The sequence below is a fragment of the Rhodnius prolixus genome, unplaced genomic scaffold (genome assembly GCF_049639745.1).
Source record: "Rhodnius prolixus isolate KJV_2025 unplaced genomic scaffold, Rpr scaffold_7, whole genome shotgun sequence".
NCBI classification, from domain to species: domain Eukaryota; kingdom Metazoa; phylum Arthropoda; class Insecta; order Hemiptera; family Reduviidae; genus Rhodnius; species Rhodnius prolixus.
Genome location: NW_027411582.1, coordinates 23,068,130 through 23,089,742, shown reverse-complemented (window position 1 = coordinate 23,089,742; position 21,613 = coordinate 23,068,130). Strand labels below are relative to the sequence as shown.

The following is a 21,613-nucleotide window of genomic DNA, read 5'->3' as shown; positions in this document are numbered from 1 at the left end:
GTAAAATTATGGCCTTTCTATATCTCCCACTGTGAACCACGTATTCATATGAAATTTATTTCTCTTATACACTTTGTTTTTCTCAATTATAAACTATAGTTATTTTGTGCACAGATCTATAAATGTAGAAGATATAAAGGGTTGAAAATTTTTTGGGTCATGAAATTCTGTAAAATTATGGCCTTTCTATATCTCCCACTGTGAACCACGTATTGGTATGGAATTTTGTTCTCTTATACACTTTGTTTTTCTCAATTAAAAACTATAGTTATTTTGTGCACAGATCTATAAATGTAGAAGACATAAAGGGTTGAAAATTTTTTGGGTCATGAAATTCTGTAAAATTATGGCCTTTCTATATCTCCCACTGTGAACCACGTATTGGTATGGAATTTTGTTCTCTTATACACTTTGTTTTTCTCAATTAAAAACTATAGTTATTTTGTGCACAGATCTATAAATGTAGAAGACATAAAGGGTTGAAAATTTTTTGGGTCATGAAATTCTGTAAAATTATGGCCGTTCTATATCTCCCTCTGTGATCCACGTATTCATATGAAATTTATTTCTCTTATACACTTTGTTTTTCTCAATTATAAACTATAGTTATTTTGTGCACAGATCTATAATTTTAGAAGATATAAAGGGTTGAAAATTTTTTGGGTCATGAAATTCTGTAAAATTATGGCCGTTCTATATCTCCCTCTGTGATCCACTTATTCATATGAAATTTATTTCTCTTATACACTTTGTTTTTCTCAATTATAAACTATAGTTATTTTGTGCACAGATCTATAAATGTAGAAGATATAAAGGGTTGAAAATTTTTTGGGTCATGAAATTCTGTAAAATTATGGCCGTTCTATATCTCCCACTGTGAACTACGTATTCGTATGAAATTTATTTCTCTTATACACTTTGTTTTTCTCAATTAAAAACTATAGTTATTTTGTGCACAGATCTATAAATGTAGACGATATAAACGGTTTAAAATTTTTTGGGTCATGAAATTCTGTAAAATTATGGCCGTTCTATATCTCCCTCTGTGATCCACGTATTCATATGAAATTTATTTCTCTTATACACTTTGTTTTTCTCAATTATAAACTATAGTTATTTTGTGCACAGATCTATAAATGTAGAAGATATAAAGGGTTGAAAATTTTTTGGGTCATGAAATTCTGTAAAATTATGGCCGTTCTATATCTACCTCTGTGAACCACGTATTGGTATGGAATTTTGTTCTCTTATACACTTTGTTTTTCTCAATTAAAAACTATAGTTTTTTTGTGCACAGATCTATAATTTTAGAAGATATAAAGCAGTGGTTTTTAACCGGTGTTCCGCGAAATTTCAAATTTAAATGTATTGAAATTTAGAAACTTAGGAAAGATCAGAAAACAAAAATATGTTCCTTTTTTTTAATTTGAATTTAATTTTAAGTTCTTGCTAAATACCGAATTTCAAATTATTTAATGTTAGTGTTCCGCGTCTATGAAAAGGTTAAGAACCACTACTCTAGAGGTACGAGTATATGGGACCACCTTACACTCACAAGATTTATACAGATCCTACTTAGGGTTATATTTAACCATGTTTACGACTCACAAGACTTATATAGGACCAGCTTACTCTCACCTTTGACCATGTTTACGACTCACAAGACTTAGATAGGACCAGCTTACACTCACTACACTTATATAGGACCACCGTACGCTCACATATAACCATGTTGGCGACTCACTAGACTTAGATAGGACCACCTTACAATCACATTTAACCATGTTGGCGACTCAATAGACATAGATAGCACCATCTTACACTCACATTTAACCATGTTGGCGACTCACTAGACTTATATAGGTGGTCCTATCTAAGTGTAGTGAGTGGTAATCGTGGTGAAATGTGAGTGTAAGGTGGTCCTACGTAAGTCTTGAGAGTCACCAACATGGTATATATGAGACACCAGACTGGTAGAATGAAGGTGCCAAGTTTGGGAAAGGTGGATAATATTGAAAAGAGGCACCAGCTAGGCGGAATAAAGATGCATTGGTCCGATTCTGGTTTAACCATTGGCAATGTTTGGTTTTAAAAATTTAATCTCTCAAATTTTGATTAAATTAAAAAATTTAATCGTCCAAAGTGATTAAAACTAAATTTGGAATTTAATTCAATCAATTAAAATTATGATTATTTAATTTTAATCTTAATTTTTAGTTATGATTAAAAATTTTATTTGATTAATATCCGATTAAATTGAAAGTGAATTTAATTTTAATCAACTAATTTTGGCCGATTAAATTTTTTAATTTTAATCGTGATCAAAATTAAATTTCGGTTTAATTCAATTGTTTTTTATTTGATTAAATTTTTGCCCAACTTTGCTCTAAATCAATTTAAAACAATTCAAACAGAGATCAACTAAGTGTTGGTTCAAGGCCATCATTAAATTTACAGGAATTGTTACAAATAAATATATGTTTACAATTTTACTTGTCCTTTATGCAGGGATTGAATTTAGACCCAGTTTTGTTTTGAAATTGATATTAACAATGAACTCACAATATTAAATGGTGATGATGTTCAACAATGATCAAGTAAATAGATAAATAACATTACGTAATTAATTAAAGACAATAAATAAATAAATTTTTATTATGTTTAAGATGTTTATTTTATGACATGTTTTGAATGATGATCATCATCATACAATCGTGTAAATATGATTGATGATTCCCCTTCCCCTATGATCATCAAGTTATGTAGATACTTTTATTTTATTATAATTAATAATATTTTGGAGTATTCTTAATTAGTTCCCAAGTTATACGGGTAGGGCTGCTAATTACTTAGTTGTAACTCTATGTAACTTTATAATTTAAAAATTGATTTTTCTTACTTGTTCAGACATGCATTTATTTTACTATAACAGGATTGTTTACCTCGCATTAATTGAAATTAATTGACTGTTTACATTTTTAAAGGAAAATAATTCCGATTCTATCTTAACAGAATTGTAAACGCTTCAAATTCATTCCAACTTCCCAATTCCAATTTCTGTCTTTTACAAAAGAAAAAGTTGAATTGATTTGCTGACCATGACGACTTCCTGAAACCCATAGGTCTAAACAAGAGAAAATGGAAAAATGGTTAAGGTGTGGCGTTGATTGGATTGGACAAAATCCAGTAGAAATTCCAGGAGATCCGAACCCAAAAAATCCACACAGTATTATAAAAATTTAACAGAAAGTATTTTAAATAATGTCATGTACAGGTTAAGATGTACTTACGTATTTGGAAATTTGTAAATAATTTTATCTTTACGCTTCGTAGCATTTGTAAATTAATTATTAAACAAAAATTACATTACTGTCTTCTGACAGACAATTTAGAAATCTCAACTGAGAGCTTAAGATTATTTAAGCTAAACTCTTTTTAGGAAGAGCCAAATTTAAGCAATCAATTTAATTTTTCAAATTCATTTTATTCTAAAAACCAGTTTTAGAGTTCAGAGCGACCAAACACAAGAGTTTTTAAAATATTTCTGACCACTGATTCAAAGTAACTTATCAAGAAATCTTTTATAATATCACAACCCTCACCTACTATCTCTTCATCAGGCAATAACTTCATCCAGATCTTTTAACATTTTGGTATCCAGTTTAGTAACGAAGAAATTGTAGAAGTCCAACCAGAACTGTGTAATAAATCATGCGGTTGTAGAAGGTCTTGGAACCAATATGCTGTACATTAAGAGGTAGGAGAACAATATATGATATAATAAATTACAAATTCCCCAGTATGGTCGTACATTACTCGTGCAAAAGATAGTGGTAAGTTGCGAAGAGAACTTCCTAATTAAATACTATACACTATATGGAAACTATACTCGTATTGCTATAAGAGATCCCGCTATACAGTTGTACGTATAGAGTTACTGTATCGCGTATAATGCTGGAACAAAACTAATGTACTAGAATTTAACGCCCATAATTCTTTCCAAACAGAGACATATACCTGTAATTAATCATTTTCTTTTAAAAGTAACATATGTATTAATATAATTTTCCCATGGTGCAGTAATAATTTTATTAATGCAATACTTATTTATTGCTTTAATTTTTGTAAGAAATCTAATTGGCACAAATAACTTCAGTGATTTTTAGATTCAACGAGTATATTTTCTTTGCTGTTTCGATATTTATGATTCAATTTAATCTATTTTATTAGTTGCTTAATATTTTCTAAAGGTAAATAAAGAAAATACTTTTACGTCGAAGTGGAGCTACTAGATTATTTTACAAGAGTAATATGAAGACCAAATATTCTTCTATTTAGATCAGATTTCTTTTGCATTTAGAATCGACTATCTTTGTGAGATTGTTTCTGAGAATATATTTATACCAGATTTCTTTTGCATTTAGACTCGACTATCTTTGTGAGATTGTTTCTGAGAATATATTTATACCAGATTTCTTTTGCATTTAGAATCGACTATCTTTGTGAGATTGTTTCTGAGAATATATTTATACCAGATTTCTTTTGCATTTAGAATCGACTATCTTTGTGAGATCGTTTCTGAGAATATATTTATACCAGATTTCTTTTGCATTTAGAATCACTATTTTTGTGAGATTGTCTCTGACAATATACATATTTATAAAATGTGCAAAATCATAAGTTATAAAATAAATAAAAATAATTGACAGTCATTAATAATTGGGTAATTAATTTATGGTTATGACTTTGTGAGGTTTTCCGGAAGGCTCCAAGATAGGACAAAGCGGAGTTGCTGGGCGAGTGCCTTTTTTGGTAAGCTAATTTAGGAAAATTGATCAGAGCCTGCCGGATAGAGTTTGCAATTTATATTTTTGCTGCTAAGATTATAAGAGAAGAATGCAGAATGCTTTTTTTTTTTGTCATCAAGTCCTGTCTTGTTCAATCAAGTTCAACCATACAGCTACTAGGATGTGATGTGGAGGCTGTTCACATTGGTTTTGTATGTTAATTCCTGTCTAGGGTCGCTTGAGAGATGTTGTAGGGTGATCAGGAGAAATTCCCAACTAAGGAGATATCTCTTCTTTATTGGCTTATGCCCTGGAACAACTTTGTGAGACGGATGTGGAAATATCTATGAAGATCTTATGACGGATGGTTTTAAGGTATGAAGAAGTTAAATTTCTAAATCTTTTCGACACAGATTTATGTTAACGCTGAAGGATCTTCAAGATTGTTTCCCTTAGCGTGATTGCTTGATTTTTCAGACTTAACTTTAAATCTTAGTTGGTTCAAACCTGGGTGAGTGTGGTTGGTATTAAAATATTCTAAAATGAAGTAAAATAGGAACATTTAGAAACAGACCACATTCAGTACCTAACAGTCAGGATATAAGACAAACCTTTCTTAGATATCACAATGTAAAAAAATATATTATTGTCAATAGCGTAAGCCCTGAAGTTGACCTAGTTCCTAGATAGAAAGCTTGGCAAAACTGACTGAAATTGGCAATACTGTTTCTTCCTTTTGAATTAATGAATCAGTCACCAAAAACGGTGAACTATTCTCAGCATATATTCGTATAAAAGTCTGTTTGTTGGATAAGTGAATAAAAATAAATAATATTCGAAACTTCTTGCTATAACTTGAAACATAGTTTCATACAATGAACTTATTTCAAACGGAATATTCACTTAAAAGAAGTTCGAATCACCGAAAAATCAATAACCTCACCTGTACAATCTTCAGAATGGAAACGTACAGTAGAATAGATCTACAAAACATACAAATAGGCAGAAGAAGGTTTTTGTCTTGGCAGAGAATAATGGAGGTCACGTAATCTAACTGCTACATCGGCCCCAAATATGGTATTAATGCTATAAAAACACCGCAACTAACCCGTTCTATAGAATAATTAAATCTATTTCTTTTTGTGGAGTACAACGGTAATACACTACTGAACATGCACTGACAATGAACAGTGGTCAACTAGATCTAAAAGAAATAAATAAAGGTAATTACACATATATTTGTAAATACTTCTTTTATTTTGTAACTTACTCAGCTTTTAAAGGATTTTTTTAAGAATAGAAATTTTTACTTTACGTATTTGCGCAGCTTTTGGAAGGGAAACAGCAAACTAAAATATATATTTATTTAATAAAGAAAACAGTATTTTTGCTATAGTTTTACATCTCACGAGTCAGATACATCATTTTTCTTTGTATTTTCTCGAAGAAGCCGCAACGTTAACGATGAAAGCGAATTGTTTCAGACTTCTGTAGACATGAGTAGTTGTAATACGAGGTGTGGCTATTAAATAACGAGACTGATGCAGCTACAGAAGAACTATGCATGCGCCAAATCTTAACGACCGACAGCTGTGCAGCGTAAAACCTTCTCTTTCGATTGCAGCGTCTCACGAGTTTGCAGAGGTGTTAGTTTCGTTTTGCCGAAAACATGATACTACACATGTAGTAGAGCAACGAATTGTCGTGAAATTTCACATGAAACTTGGGTAAAACCGCTACTGAAACTTATCTTTTATTAAAAGAAGTTTATGACGATGAATGTTAATTACGTGCGCGAGTTTTTGAGTGGTTCAAGCGTTTCCAAGATGGCCGAGAAGATGTCGGAGATGATGACCGCCCGGGTCGCCCTTCCACGTCCAAAACAGGTGAAAATATCCATTATAATTAATCAACATTACTATCGTGAGGTGCTTGCTTAAATTCCGTGTAAAGAGTAAGGAAAAAAACGACCCGATTTGTGGAAGAACAATTCACGGGGTTCTCCATCAAGACAACGCGCCAGCTCACACTGCATTGTCTGTCAAGACGTTTCTAGCCAAGTACAACATTCCAGTTTTTTTAGGCCATCCGCCTTATTCGCCTGATCTGGCCCCATGTGACTTTAGATCTGTTCCCCAAAGTCAAATCTACATTAAAAGGAACACGATTTCAGTCCGTTGAAGCTTGAGAAAGAAAAGCGGCACGAGCTGACAGAAAAAGACTTCCAGCACTGTTTCGAACAATGGTAAATTCGCATGGAGCGTTGCAGGGATAGGGAAGGGGTGTACATTGAAGGTGATAATTACTAAATATTTATAAATTTTGAATTTTGAGTTTTACAGCAATAGTCTCGTTATTTAATAGCCATACCTCGAACTCTTTTATCAGTGTTTTCTATTCAAAGGAAGGTTTTAGACGGTTTCTCTCAGCCAATTAACAGGTAATAAGTTTTTGCTCGAACAATTCTTTTGGTCAATTTCTTAAGAACAGCTGGGAGTATATGGTTAGGTAAAAAATTTTGATGGTTACCTTACTTATAAGAATAACCTGAAAGATTTAGTCACAAATAAAACCCTTGAAAATGAAATTACTGGAATTATTTAACATTAATTCAACGCAAAATTACAAAATTTTAAACAAAATTGAAGTTTTATTGAACGTAACAATATTAAAAAGTAGTTTTGTGGGAAGAATTAAGATTTTGCCTTCAGTAATATGTTCGGCTCTATTTCTGACAGTATTACCCGTAAGGTTATTGCATTCAACTACTTGCAGTTGGCATATTTATTGCACCAAATCCACGATCTACTAAATAAGTTGAGATAAATAACTTTTGAATTGTAATCCTTAATTCAGGAAGACTTCATTTGCTTCTGTAGCCAGAAATGATGTTAAATTAATTAATTTTATTAATTCCTCTTGTATAAATTTAGAACTTTTTAACGCCGAAATTTATTAGATATGTACATTATCTTTGATTGAAGTCTGAATTGAAAGCATCCAAATGCTGGCAATTAGAGATAACATCATGGTTTCACTGCCTCCTTGATATAAAGATCGCCCCCTAGATTTAACCCAATTAAACGTGTACTATGGCCCCCCACTTTAAAAACCTAAGTCTTGGATAATAATTATATCTTTTGTTTACTAATCAAACAACAGAAAATACGTACTTTCAAAGCACTCTAACTAGTCAACTATTTTCAAGGCAATAAAAACCAAGAAGAACAGATATCTCGGGGCCACAGTAAGTTATATATATATAGATATAAAGAAAAATAACGAAGAGATGCCAATTATTTTGCATCTGTGCAAGATGCTGCACTTATATATTTATATCAACCTCAAGTACCAGCAGCATAATCTTGACCTTGCCTTAACCATACAGATATAGATGCACCAGGGATAAGAGAGGCAAGCTAAAAGAGGAATATATCGTATAAGAAACATGCAACAAACATGCCCAGCAATGGTTAGGGGGTAGGTGGGCAACGTCACTGGTGTGCATTGTGTTGATCTTGAATGATGACATCATTACTGGTTGGAGTATTAACTTTGATTTACTAGCTCCTCCTTATACTGACACAATCTTTAAACATATTGCTTTAGCTGATCTCAATTCTCTTGAATTATTTTTCCCTTATTAATGTGAATTAAGTCTTTACATATACGAGTATGTGGATTAAACGAGCGTATATATATGCTAGTTACCTATCTTTATAAATGGCATGTATGTTCGCATTTTATGGATGATTTAATGTTTTTTTGTAAACATAGCCTAATCAAACTGGATACATAATATTACAATAGGTGAACTTTTTAGAATATTTCTACGTTCTATGCCCGTCTTGTCCAGTATAATGATTTGCCATTCAGTGAAACCTGATTATTTGCATTAACGAGGTACCCTGTCAACTTTTTCCTAAAGAAGTATGTAAGAATCAAAAAGAAGTTCTACAAATCTAACAATTGTCCATCTGATGATCATAGCTTTTTCAGAAATGAGCCGTTCATCTGCACAAATCGATTAACTCCACCAAAACAAAACATTTGTTTAGCCATTAAATAATAAATAATCTATTTCAGAAGACATTTTGATCCAACTCTATTGTAAATCGTTTCAATAGGATGAAAAAATAACTGCCAACTTCAGAGCTTTCGACCTGGGGACTAATTCATCTTCAAGGCTGTGGAACAATATTTACAGTGTGTTACCAATAATTATATTAAATTGAAAATGTATAATGTAACGTACTTCACAATATATAGTAATAATAAGTAGTAAAAACTATGTACATATCAAAGACAGAAATTTCAAACCTGACACCAACAATTTAAACAATATATACGCCAATTTACTACAAAAAAATACTTGACAATTGGCAACACTGACTTTCCTCACAACTAAACACATGAAAAACAGATCACACTCAGTCCATGAACAGACAAGATAGAAGACAGACCAATCTTTTTAATGATGTAAAAATATTACATTGTAAATTAGCCCTGAAGATGACCTTAGTCCCTAGGTAAAAAGCTCGGCATAATACGAGGGTCGTTTGAAAAGTCCGTGTAAAAATAAAAACTACTTAATTTTTTGGGGTAAACCTTTTTTATTTTTCAACATAGTCTCCTTTTAGGCTTATACACTTCGTCCAACGCTGCTCTAGTTTGTTGATCCCTTCCGAATAATAGGATTTGTCCAAGTCTGAAAAATAGCCATTCGTTTCTGCAATCACCTCCTCGTTTGAATAAAATCTTTTTCCCGCCAGCCATTTCTTCATATTGGGGAACAAATAGTAGTCCGAGGGAGCCAAGTCTGGAGAATAGGGGGGGATGTGAAACGAGTTGGAACCCTATTTCCATTAATTTTGCGACCACAACTGCTGAGGTGTGAGCTGGTGCGTTGTCGTGATGGAAAAGGACTTTTTTGTGGGCCAATCGTGGGCGTTTTTCTTGCAGCTCGGTTTTCAAACGGTCCAATAACGATGAATAATATGCACCTGTAATAGTTTTACTCTTTTCCAGAAAGTCGATGAGGATTATTCCTTGCGAATCCCAAAAGACAGTCGCCATAATCTTTCCGGCCGAAGGAACGGTCTTCGCCTTTTTTGGCGCAGATTCCCCCTTGGTAACCCATTGTTTAGATTGTTCTTTGGACACAGGAGTGTAGTGATGTATCCATGTTTCATCCACAGTGACGAAACGACGCTTCAAGTCCTGCGGATTCTTCTGGAACAGCTGCAAACCGTCCTTGCAACACTTCACACGATTTCGTTTTTGGTCAAGCGTGAGCAATCGCGGCACCCATCTTGCGGATAGCTTTGTCATGTCCAAATATTGATGCAAAATATTATGTACCCGTTCATTCGAGATGCCCACAGCACTAGCAATCTCACGCACCTTCACTCTTCTGTCATCCATCACCATATCATGGATTTTATCAATGATTTCTGGAGTAGTAACCTCAACAGGGCGTCCAGAACGTTCAGCGTCACTTGTGCCCATATGGCCACTCCGAAAATTTTGAAACCACTTATAAACTGTTCTAATCGAAGGTGCAGAGTAACCATAATATTTATCAAGCTTCTCTTTAGTCTCCTGAAGCGTTTTGCCTTTCATAAAGTAGTGTTTAATCAACACACGAAATTCTTTTTCGTCCATTTTTTGAAAATCACTCGACTTCCTCGATTCAAACGAATGCCAAACACAAAGAAATAGACCGATCTGGCTGAAACTTGGTGTGTGTTCTTCCAAGAGATGCTACTAACTAAACATAACCTCGATACGCGCCAGTGGTGCTATCTCTCTGACTTTGCACGGACTTTTCAAACGACCCTCGTAAAAGAATATATCATGACTGAAACTGGCAGTTATTTTTTTCATCCTATTGTAAACTATGATTCAGTCACCAAAAATAATGAACAGTAAAAACCAGCGGAAATCTGATAGAACCAGTCTGAAAACAAGTCAAAAAACGGCTCTGAAAGTGATTATCTTTCACTAAAATCACGAAGGCACAAATCCATAATAAACAGCTCTGCCTTAAAAAAAGACTATGGCCAGTTTTCCTAAGCTTAACACGTTATCAGAACTATGGATTAGCGCCGGTGCTTTTGCTTTATCACCATTTCTTAATGCATAAGAACAATAAAAAGGTGTATTAGATAAATAATATTTAAGGAACATTCTCATATTTATTATTAAACTGATGTTGATAAGTAAGTAGATTCAGTTAATGTTTAGATAAACAATTACTGAAGAGAAAAAAATCGCTGCATAAATTTGATGATGATACGAAATGAGGAGACTTAATCAATTAAATGAATAGAAGCAGAAATAAACAAGAAAAATACTGAAATATTGAAACAACACAATGGGCACATCAACTTATAATCTCCAGCAGATATAACCTAATCAAGAGATCTAAATCGGAAGCGAAAACAGAAAATTAATTAACTTAAATTAATAAATTTACTACAAAATGTCGGTAAGTGATAGCAGCATACTACTACGTAATAAAAGGAGTGTTGAGATTTCCGTTTGAATAAATAAGACGGTTAAAGATTTCTAGATGCGATAAGATAGGGTTATGTAGTAGTAATGTATACATACATATTTAGTTCTGTACTGAACATGACAGCTACACGACGAGCGGCAAGCAACACACCTTTCTAGCATTACCCTCAATTACTGATGTAAGTAGCTCTGACAAGGTTATCGTACTCTTGTAACCTTAATATGAAGGTTTTAACGAATTTTGTGACAACACTAATAATAATCAAGATATCGATATAAAAAGGTGATTTAAAATGTCCAATTAGTTTCACTGAGGAAAACTACTTAGTTTCTTAATTTTAAAATCGCTAGAAGTTTTATCGATTTTTTGTCATCTTATAGCAACTTGCTCGCACTTAAATACGTACACTTTTGGTGACTCCTACATTATTTATGCAAAAAAAACACACAGATGCATCTTTAAATGTAGAAAACATGAGGTAGTCTATTCTTTTTCACAAACTTTCTGCACCAAAATCTTCCAATAATAATGACTGAAAGGTAGCCTCAAATTTGTTTACCACATCATGAACAATAGTGCGGCCATCTTTAAAAGCACAAAGCCATTGCAGTGCTATAATAATGTTTGCCTCCATGAACTGCACTGATCTTACAACAAAATTTGCAACCGCTTTCACATCTTTAGCATGAAGAAGAACGATTTACAGCGAGGTCGACAGAGGGTTCTCAATCGGCGGAGGCATTTTAAATACTCAGAAACAAACGTAAACATGGTCAAATGTTTCAAATTTAGTTACGAAATTGACTTTTCAATATGAACCAATCAAATTGAACGAACCATTATTAAATTGTAAACTGTGTATTCTATTTTTAAATATATTAGTTACTTTTATTTATGGTGCTTAATTTCTTAAACTGTGCTCCCTGCGGTCTATCGACCATTTGATAAAAGTATATCACATTACAGAAAGGAGAATAAGATAATAAATTACAACAGAGTACTAAAGAAAAATGTATCATAATATATGATTTCAAGATTAATACAATACATGACAAATTAGATACATTGATCTCATAAGTGGATCATATTTATTAGATTGGAATCAAAACAAAACGACACGCCCTTTACCAGGTGAACAAATAGTTCCAAGTTAGATGGGACAAAACGTACAAAGTTATATTGTTCGTTTCAAGTATAAACAGTTGTAGGGAATCTATTACAAGAACTCTGGTTAGACACGAGACATGAGATGAACTCTTTTAACCAGCGGGTGGTTCATATTAGAAATGCACTTATATTCTCGTTCATAGAAACACGCCCATATTAGATTATGTAGGTCCTTTACGTATTCTAGTAGATTCCAAATTTAGAACTAATCAACGTTTGATATAAGTTACCTTGACAAGCAGAAAAAGGACTTACAATTTTACAGCTAACATATGTAAAAGTATTTTTTTTTTTTACAAAACTTTTTCTAAAGAAACAGAACCAAGAGATTCGTCTTCTATAAATCAATTCTAACATTCATCTAATAATGGTGAGTTCGTAGTAATGAACTGTTTACATTTGGAAAATACATTTCACTGCTTAACCAATCTTTTGTATTAGTGTAAGTTCTCTTAGTTTAGCCTACTGGCATGTTCAACATTTCACATGGTTAAGATCCATTGTTGAGGGTTTTCCCGACAAAAAACTGACAAAGGTAACCTATAAAAACATTGGGCATCTAGTTAAACTAGCAGAAAGTAAGTCATGTTTGAAAGAACTCAATAATAATATAACAATAACAATAATAACAATAACAATAATTGTTTACCTTCCCGTTTAAATATCTCATCTCTCTACAGTCACTATATTCTGTTTGTTAATACTGCTGAACAATCGAATTAACAAGACAATTTTGCTACAAAATGATCCGAAATAAAATAAGTAAGAACAATAATATCAATAACAATAACAATAATTGTTTACCTTCCCGTATAAATATCTCTTTTATCTACAATCACTATATCCTCTTTGTTAATATCGCTGAACAATTGAATTAACAAAACAATTTTGCTACAAAATGATCCGAAATAAAATAAGTAAGAACAATAATATCAATAACAATAACAATAATTGTTTACCTTCCCGTATAAATATCTCTTTTATCTACAATCACTATATCCTCTTTGTTAATATTGCTGAACAATCGAATTAACAAGACAATTTTGCTACAAAATGATCCGAAATAAAATAAGTAAGAACAATAATATCAATAACAATAACAATAATTGTTTACCTTCCCGTTTAAATATCTCATCTCTCTACAATCACTATATTCTGTTTGTTAATACTGCTGAACAATCGAATTAACAAGACAATTTTGCTACAAAATGATCCGAAATAAAATAAGTAAGAACAATAATATCAATAACAATAACAATAATTGTTTACCTTCCCGTATAAATATCTCTTTTATCTACAATCACTATATCCTCTTTGTTAATATTGCTGAACAATTGAATTAACAAGACAATTTTGCTACAAAATGATCCGAAATAAAATTAAGCGATTGGTTCGCAATAAACTATTAACTACGCTCTTTCTTGATATACGAGATATACTCGTATTTTTTGTTTTAATAAGAATACTTAATTCTAGAATTTTGAAAAGTGTTTTATATTACTCTTTTTTGGAAATATTCCCTAATGATAAATACTCCTCATTAATCCTTTGGGGATGCCTGAAAAACAAGGTGATTATTCATAACTTTTTTCTTTCTTTTCTTATATCTGCTTACCTAAAAGCATTTCTAAATCTAGGTGTATCAGAATCAAGCCGGGATTGCATCTGTAGATGAACTAAAGCAGAGAATAATAGATGCCTGTAACTCGGTTAAAGCCGAATCTATTTCTTTGGCAGTAAGGGACAATTGGCAGGAAAGGGCATGTCTATGCATCTCTAATGGTGGAGGCTATTTCGAGCCTGATCTGTAATATTAATGAGGAGCAAAATTTTGTAATAAAATAGTACTTTTCTTCTTATTCAATCAAAAAAACCGTTATAATATTATCATTTTGAAATTTCTTATAAGAATTATGTTTTCATTAATAATTTGTAAAATATCGCTCACAGAAAAGAACTGTTCGAGTAAATTTTTCTTAAAAAAAAATAGAGGAATCTATTTCTGAAATAAAAACCGCACCTTCCCATATGAAAAAATGAAGTTGGTGCCTGTATCTCGCTTCTGGAAGCACCGAAAAAAATTTACAAATTAAATTTGGATTTCTAACAAAAAACTAAGGGAACACGTATTTTTTAGTTTTTTTCTAGCTATCTTAGTTTCCGAGAAAAAGTCGTTATCCATATAGCTTGGGACACCCTGTAAATGTATAAAATAATAATAATAATAAAATCCTGAGTAATGTGAAAATCTAACAAAAAAGGTAATTGAGTATGTTGTCACAATAATATATTTTTTTTTCTGCACTAAATTGTCTAGCATTTAAAGGCCAAATTTCTTGCTACTGCTGACTAGATAACATTTCTGTGTACATTTAATAAAAAAAGATTGCGTAACTTCATAAACTAAATAAAAAAAGAATTCATAAAAAGAATGTTTTACATTGCCCAAGTATTTCTTTTTTCAACATCATTGAAGTTATAAAACACGAAGTAAATAAATTTAAAAAAAAATTCAAGATTAACTTACCAGTCTAGTTTTGATGATAAAGTTGTTTATAAACTAAAAATAACTAGAAAGAAATGTTTTGTTTGTAAACAGTTTATTGTGAATTCTTAACACGTTGAAGGAAAAAAGGTTTTGTAAGTTCACACAACTCCATCTTATCTGGTAAAATCTACAGTGAATTTTTTTTTTGTTTAGTCTCTAAGAGTAAAGTAACAAAAATGAAACTAAAAAAACAAAAAAACAAATTCTGTATTATTGCTGTGTAACAATATAGTTACCTACAAAGAAAACTCACTATGGGTGCGTTCCACTTGGCGACCACAACGACCACGACCACGACCGCGATTTTGGCCGTTCCACTTGCTTGTGAGCGTTGCGATCGAAAACCCAAGTGGAACGGACTGTGGTAAACATTGCATATGGCGGCCTCGAAAATAAGTTAGAAGCTTGAAGAGATTATTTTTTAATTTAAACCCCATTTATAAGCAGTTATAATAAACTTTATTAATTATTGGTAAAGTTGACTTATATTAAAAGAATATATATAATTCAATTTTTTATATTATATTTTAGTGGAGTATTTATAAAATTTACGTTTAAATAAAATTAAAATGTCTTTTGTGGCAACAGTTGGATATTTATTAATAATGCTTTAGAAAGTTCTTTATCTAGTTCCGATTTTTTTTTTTTTTTTTTTTTTTTTGCGCATCAACAGCTGAGGTCATTAGCGCCCGGAGCTTTTTCCAGTGCACTGCCGACCTCCGGACAGTGTTCTCTCGTTACAGATAACACTGTCCATCACCGGACAGTGAGCTGTAAGAAGCTCCTAGGAAGAGAAAATCTAGTTCCGATTAGAGTGGAATGTAATTTTACAAAATCGCAATGATAAAAAGCGAAAACTTAGGCCACGTATTATTAGCTATCAGAGTAATTGGTCTTTATTCAGATGAAGAATTTAAAAGTTATTTCAGGTAAATGATTTTGTGTTATTCAGTGATTTAGTGTGTAAAGGGATAAGTAATTATTTATTTATTTATTTTTTGTAGACTTTCGAGAAACACATTCTATTATTTACATGAAATAATACTTTCATTTACATGAGATAATTTTTTCGGTCGCCATATTTTGTTTTAAAAATTGCGCCAACTCTGAACGCTCACTTCGACCCAGCTCTATAGATGGGGCGTTGTGGTCGTTGTGTGGGCGAAAATAATGACGTCATTAGTGACGTTTTCGCCACGACCACAACGACCGCGGTCGCCAAGTGGAACGCCTGAAAGTATGTTTTGGTCGTTGTGGTCGCCAAGTGGAACGCACCCTATGAAGTCACTCTAAGAAAAGAAACGCCAAAATAATTTGCAATTAATTGTGAAATGAACAAAAGAAAATTAAAGCCTATTATTATTATCCATTATTCAGAGTTGAAAAACAAAAAGTAAACAAAAATAACCTTCCAGTGGTAGAAGCGTGTGTTGATGATTGTATCTAATCAAAGGTACTGTTGTTTACTGTCTAATAAAGTACTAGAAAACTTTAAACATAACTCTCACTGAAATATGCAATAAACTTATTTTTAAACAAAACAAACTATAGTTGTTAGAAAATATGGTTAAAGTCCCCTAGGGGCCAATCAAATATTTCATTTTATTGAATATAAGGGGCTATGATTCAATACCATTACTATTTATTTCTTGGAATGATTTTGTAAAAATAAATGTTCTTTTGTTTTATTTTTGACGCTTACAATATTGTAGCAAACATAATTTTTGATTTTAATGTAAGAAAACTTTCTTCTTACCTTGGACACAGATGCTCCAAGTCCTGCTTGGCATGATCCTTGTCTATGATATCCCCAATTTTCTGTTAACATAAAAGTAAAATATTAACTATCTTTGGTAATATTAAAACTACTGACTCAGTGTAAAATTAACTGAATTAGGTGTAATAATAATGAGGGATATTATACGAATTTTGTATTATCCTTTACTGACCAGTAAGCTATTAAAATTTAAGATTAAACTACCAAGGATTTGGTCAAAATTTAAAAAAGACAATTCCGACTTTACGCCAACGTATCTCAACAAATTTATTGTCGATGTTGTATACAGAAAAAAACTCAATTTTATTCACTAAGATTAGGATTACAGCATCAAGATTGTAACTTATAAATGAAAAATCAGCATTTAAACGAGGATAAAACCAATCTGTGCTGAAAATGTAAAACTTTAAAAAATACCTAAGCTTGTTGAAACTAGAATTCAAAAGTCTATTTCCACTTCGGAGAATTTATTTGAAAAGTAGATCTCCTAATGGTATTCATTTCTTTTCGACATCTAATAAATTCAAGCAGATATTAGCTACGTTTTAGGGTTAGCACAGGTTTAAGTAATATAAATAATTTTTTAACATTTAATCGTCAGCAAAATAGATGGTAGAGAAGTATAAAATACACCTATAAATCTTCCGTCTTAAATACGTCAATACATCAAGTTATCCAAGTGATCATTAACATTACAAAAAATAAAAATAATAATAATAATAAATAAACAAAATTAAGTTTGTGGTGATAGTTTAGAAATAAAAAAAAAGAAATGATTATAAAGTTACGCGTGATTATATTCAGATTAGTTTGAAATACTTAAATTATACCTGAAATCTTTTAAGAGTGATCACCTTTGACCTGGCTTTCAAAAAAAAAAAACGTGATCATGCTAATTGTCTTTAGGAAATCGTTGATGCGGCTCAGTAAGTAATTACGCCAAAAAAAATTTAGTTTGGGAGTTCCATTAAAGGAATACTGTAGTATAATTTTTCAATATTTTCTATAGTAATTAAGAAAAACAAAAAATAAATAAATAAACTAAATGGGCTGTAAGGCTGCTCCTGTACCAAGATAAACACAGGTCATCATTTTAATTTTGACTGAAATCGAAATTAGTTAAAGAGAATGTAAATACTAGCCATTAGTATTCTGCTCTAAGTGTAAATAGTTGTTAAATTTGCCGCTAGATGGCATACACAGTACTAAATGAGGATTAACCAGTACTAAAAGATGAAAAACACTTTCTATAAGTTATCACAATTTAGGCATAATCTTACAAATATATTTGAATTCATGTACAATAAAAGAAAAATTAAACTTTTATATATATTTTTCATAATAGTAAGCTACTTATTGTACTTTTTTGTTGATTGGAATTTGAATTTTTCTTACAAAGTTTTACTATTACCGCTAGTTGTTAACTTTGAAATGTTCTTTTCTGCTGAGTTATTATTAATAACTTAAACTATTAATCTTAGTTAATATGGGAGAAAAAAAACTGTAATCATTAGGGTGTGTAAAGTTTCTATATGGAGCCAAAAGAGTTTAAAAAAACTATTATTCTTTCAACATTTCAAAAAAGATATACGAGGGTCGTTTGAAAAGTCCGTGCAAAGTCAGAGAGATAGCACCACTGGCGCGTATCGAGGTTATGTTTAGTTAGTAGCATCTCTTGGAAGAACACACACCAAGTTTCAGCCAGATCGGTCTATTTCTTTGTGTTTGGCATTCGTTTGAATCGAGGAAGTCGAGTGATTTTCAAAAAATGGACGAAAAAGAATTTCGTGTGTTGATTAAACACTACTTTAAGAAAGGCAAAACGCCTCAGGAGACTAAAGAGAAGCTTGATAAACATTATGGTGACTCTGCACCTTCGATTAGAACAGTTTATAAGTGGTTTCAAAATTTTCGGAGTGGCCATATGGGCACAAGTGACGCTGAACGTTCTGGACGCCCCTGTTGAGGTTACTACTCCAGAAATCATTGATAAAATCCATGATATGGTGATGGATGACAGAAGAGTGAAGGTGCGTGAGATTGCCTAGTGCTGTGGGCATCTCGAATGAACGGGTACATAATATTTTGCATCAACATTTGGACATGACAAAGCTATCCGCAAGATGGGTGCCGCGATTGCTCACGCTTGACCAAAAACGAAATCGTGTGAAGTGTTGCAAAGACGGTTTGCAGCTGTTCCAGAAGAATCCGCAGGACTTTAAGCGTCGTTTCGTCACTGTGGATGAAACATGGATACATCACTACACTCCTGAGACCAAAGAACAATCTAAACAATGGGTTACCAAGGGGGGAATCTGCGCCAAAAAAAGGGCGAAGACCGTTCCCCTTCGGCCGGAAAGATTATGGCGACTGTCTTTTGGGATTCGCAAGGAATAATCCTAATCGACTATCTGGAAAAGGGTAAAACTATTACAGGTGCATATTATTCATCGTTATTGGACCGTTTGAAAACCGAGCTGCAAGAAAAACGCCCACGATTGGCCCACAAAAAAGTCCTTTTCCATCACGACAACGCACCAGCTCACACCTCAGCAGTTGTGGTCGCAAAATTAATGGAAATAGGGTTCCAACTCGTTTCACATCCCCCCTATTCTCCAGACTTGGCTCCCTCGGACTACTATTTGTTCCCCAATATGAAGAATTGGCTGGCGGGAAAAAGATTTTATTCAAACGAGGAGGTGATTGCAGAAACGAATGGCTATTTTTCAGACTTGGAGAAATCCTGTTATTCGGAAGAGATCAACAAACTAGAGCAGCGTTGGACGAAGTGTATAAGCCTAAAAGGAGACTATGTTGAAAAATAAAAAAGGTTTACCCAAAAAAATTAAGTAGTTTTTATTTTTGCACTGACTTTTCAAATGACCAACTTTTCCTAAGCTTATGCTATAAACAGTACATGTGGCTGTTTACTAAACAGTTTAATATTTCATTAATATACATATTGGTGAATTAATATTAGCTAGAAATGTTTAATTAGCATAAAATAATAAATTATTATTAATATGGGAAAAACATTTATCTTTATTTATCTTTGCAGAAATTATTTTGGACTAATTTACATTAAATATTTTTCCCGATTATGTTATTGATTTTAGACTTTTTTTTTTATGGATTAGTCAAATTTATCACTTTTTTTGATTTAAATTAAAATAAAATTGAAAGATATTTATGGAGTTCGCCAAGTTGTTTTTGAATAAGTTATCCTAATTTGGAAATACTATTTAATTTCATTTTTTGGTTAGAATTATAGTTGAAGAAAATAAAGTTATGTTTTTAGGTCCCCAGACTTGGGTTGTATTAAAATTTTTGAATGGGGAAAAAATAAAAAAATAACAATGAAGAATGTAGTAACACCTTATTTGGAGAACTATTTAGTGGTTAAGGTCGTTTATCATTTTGAGGTTCGAAATTCATAATTCTTTGTGACAGAGATAGTTTTTTTGGAGGTGCTCTAGCCTCGTTTGTAGAGACAGAGTAATTTATTAATTACTTTATTTTAAGTTGTCAGTGGATGTACATGTTATGTTTCGTTCAAGACTTCTATTCTCACTACAAAAAAACGGGTAGAAACTTCTATGAACCTGGTTAAACATCACAAAAACGCTCTCTTTTGGTTACAAAAAACCGCGTTTAGATTTCTCCTTTATAAATAAAAGATTTTTCGTAAAACAAATAGAAGATAACAAAACAGAAGTACTATAAAAAGAAAGTATACATTGGAAATAACTTAAAACTTAGATGAATAATAAAACTCTATTAATATGTTAATAAAGTATTATTTATAATGGACTCGCTTAAATAAATATTATGTTTTTTTTTTACAAAAAACCAGTTGGCGTTAGCCATAATAACTGAATGAGAGAAGAAGAACGTGATCATGCGCGCGCACTATAGTAACTTTATTATAGAGATGTTCACAACTAAAGTTATCTTAATATATTATAATTCATTAACTTATTATAATATTACAAATAAAAACAGTCAGTTAGATATTTAAGAGTTATTAAATTTTTAAATGATATTTTTGTTTTCCATTTTTACTTATCGTTTTATAACACTAACTAATTGCAGAGAATTCGTCTAAATTTGAGTAATTATGTAATTAAAATATTTTTGAAACTTCAAAAGTTTTTAAGTATTCCAAAATGTCTTTTTTTTTCCTAAGAAACGAGTGCAAATAAAACACGTAACTTACTACATAATTATTTTATCTTAACCACATTTCTTGTAGTTCTAACTTTTTAATTATAAGTCCAAGTCTCAAAATATCACTTTTACTCTTCGTCGCATTACTCTACCTCCAGTCTTCTATAACCTAACTTCTCTACCAGTAGTGAACGTTGCCCTCTACCTTAAAGAAGTGGAGAATTACCGTAAGTAATTCAGTATACCATTTAGTTATTAAATCCAAAGGTTTGACGCTACACCCCATGTTTATTGGGTCATTATGGTTGCCAATGCAGTTTTAGCACAACTTTACAACCAAGTTCGTTTACAATTGCACTTCTATATCTTAACACCACACTTCTCACATACGCAGGACGACACCGCCTTACTGTCTACTAATCATGATCCTGTAATAGCTCACAGAAATCTGCAAACTTATCTCTCCTCATTAGAACAGTGGTTCAAGAGATGGGCTATTAAGCTTAATGAAACTAAGACGCAAAACATCACCTTCACTCTTCGTCGCATTACTTTTCCTCCAGTCTTCTGCAACCTAACACCTCTACCAGTAGTGAACGTTGCCCGCTACCTTGGGCTTTACTTAGACCGAAGACTTTCTTGGAACC

The 21,613-nt window shown here is 32.1% G+C and overlaps 1 protein-coding gene across 4 annotated transcripts in view; it reads right to left on the bottom strand.

Moving 5' to 3' along the window:
- Positions 1 to 21,613, bottom strand: part of if (integrin subunit alpha inflated) — a 356,189-nt gene that overhangs the window by 52,642 nt on the left and 281,934 nt on the right. For all 4 annotated transcript variants that reach the window (XM_074114504.1, XM_074114505.1, XM_074114506.1 and 1 more), the window contains one exon: positions 16,779 to 16,840. In XM_074114504.1, coding sequence (XP_073970605.1) covers positions 16,779 to 16,840 — 62 coding nt within the window. The remainder of the gene's footprint in view (positions 1 to 16,778; positions 16,841 to 21,613) is intronic.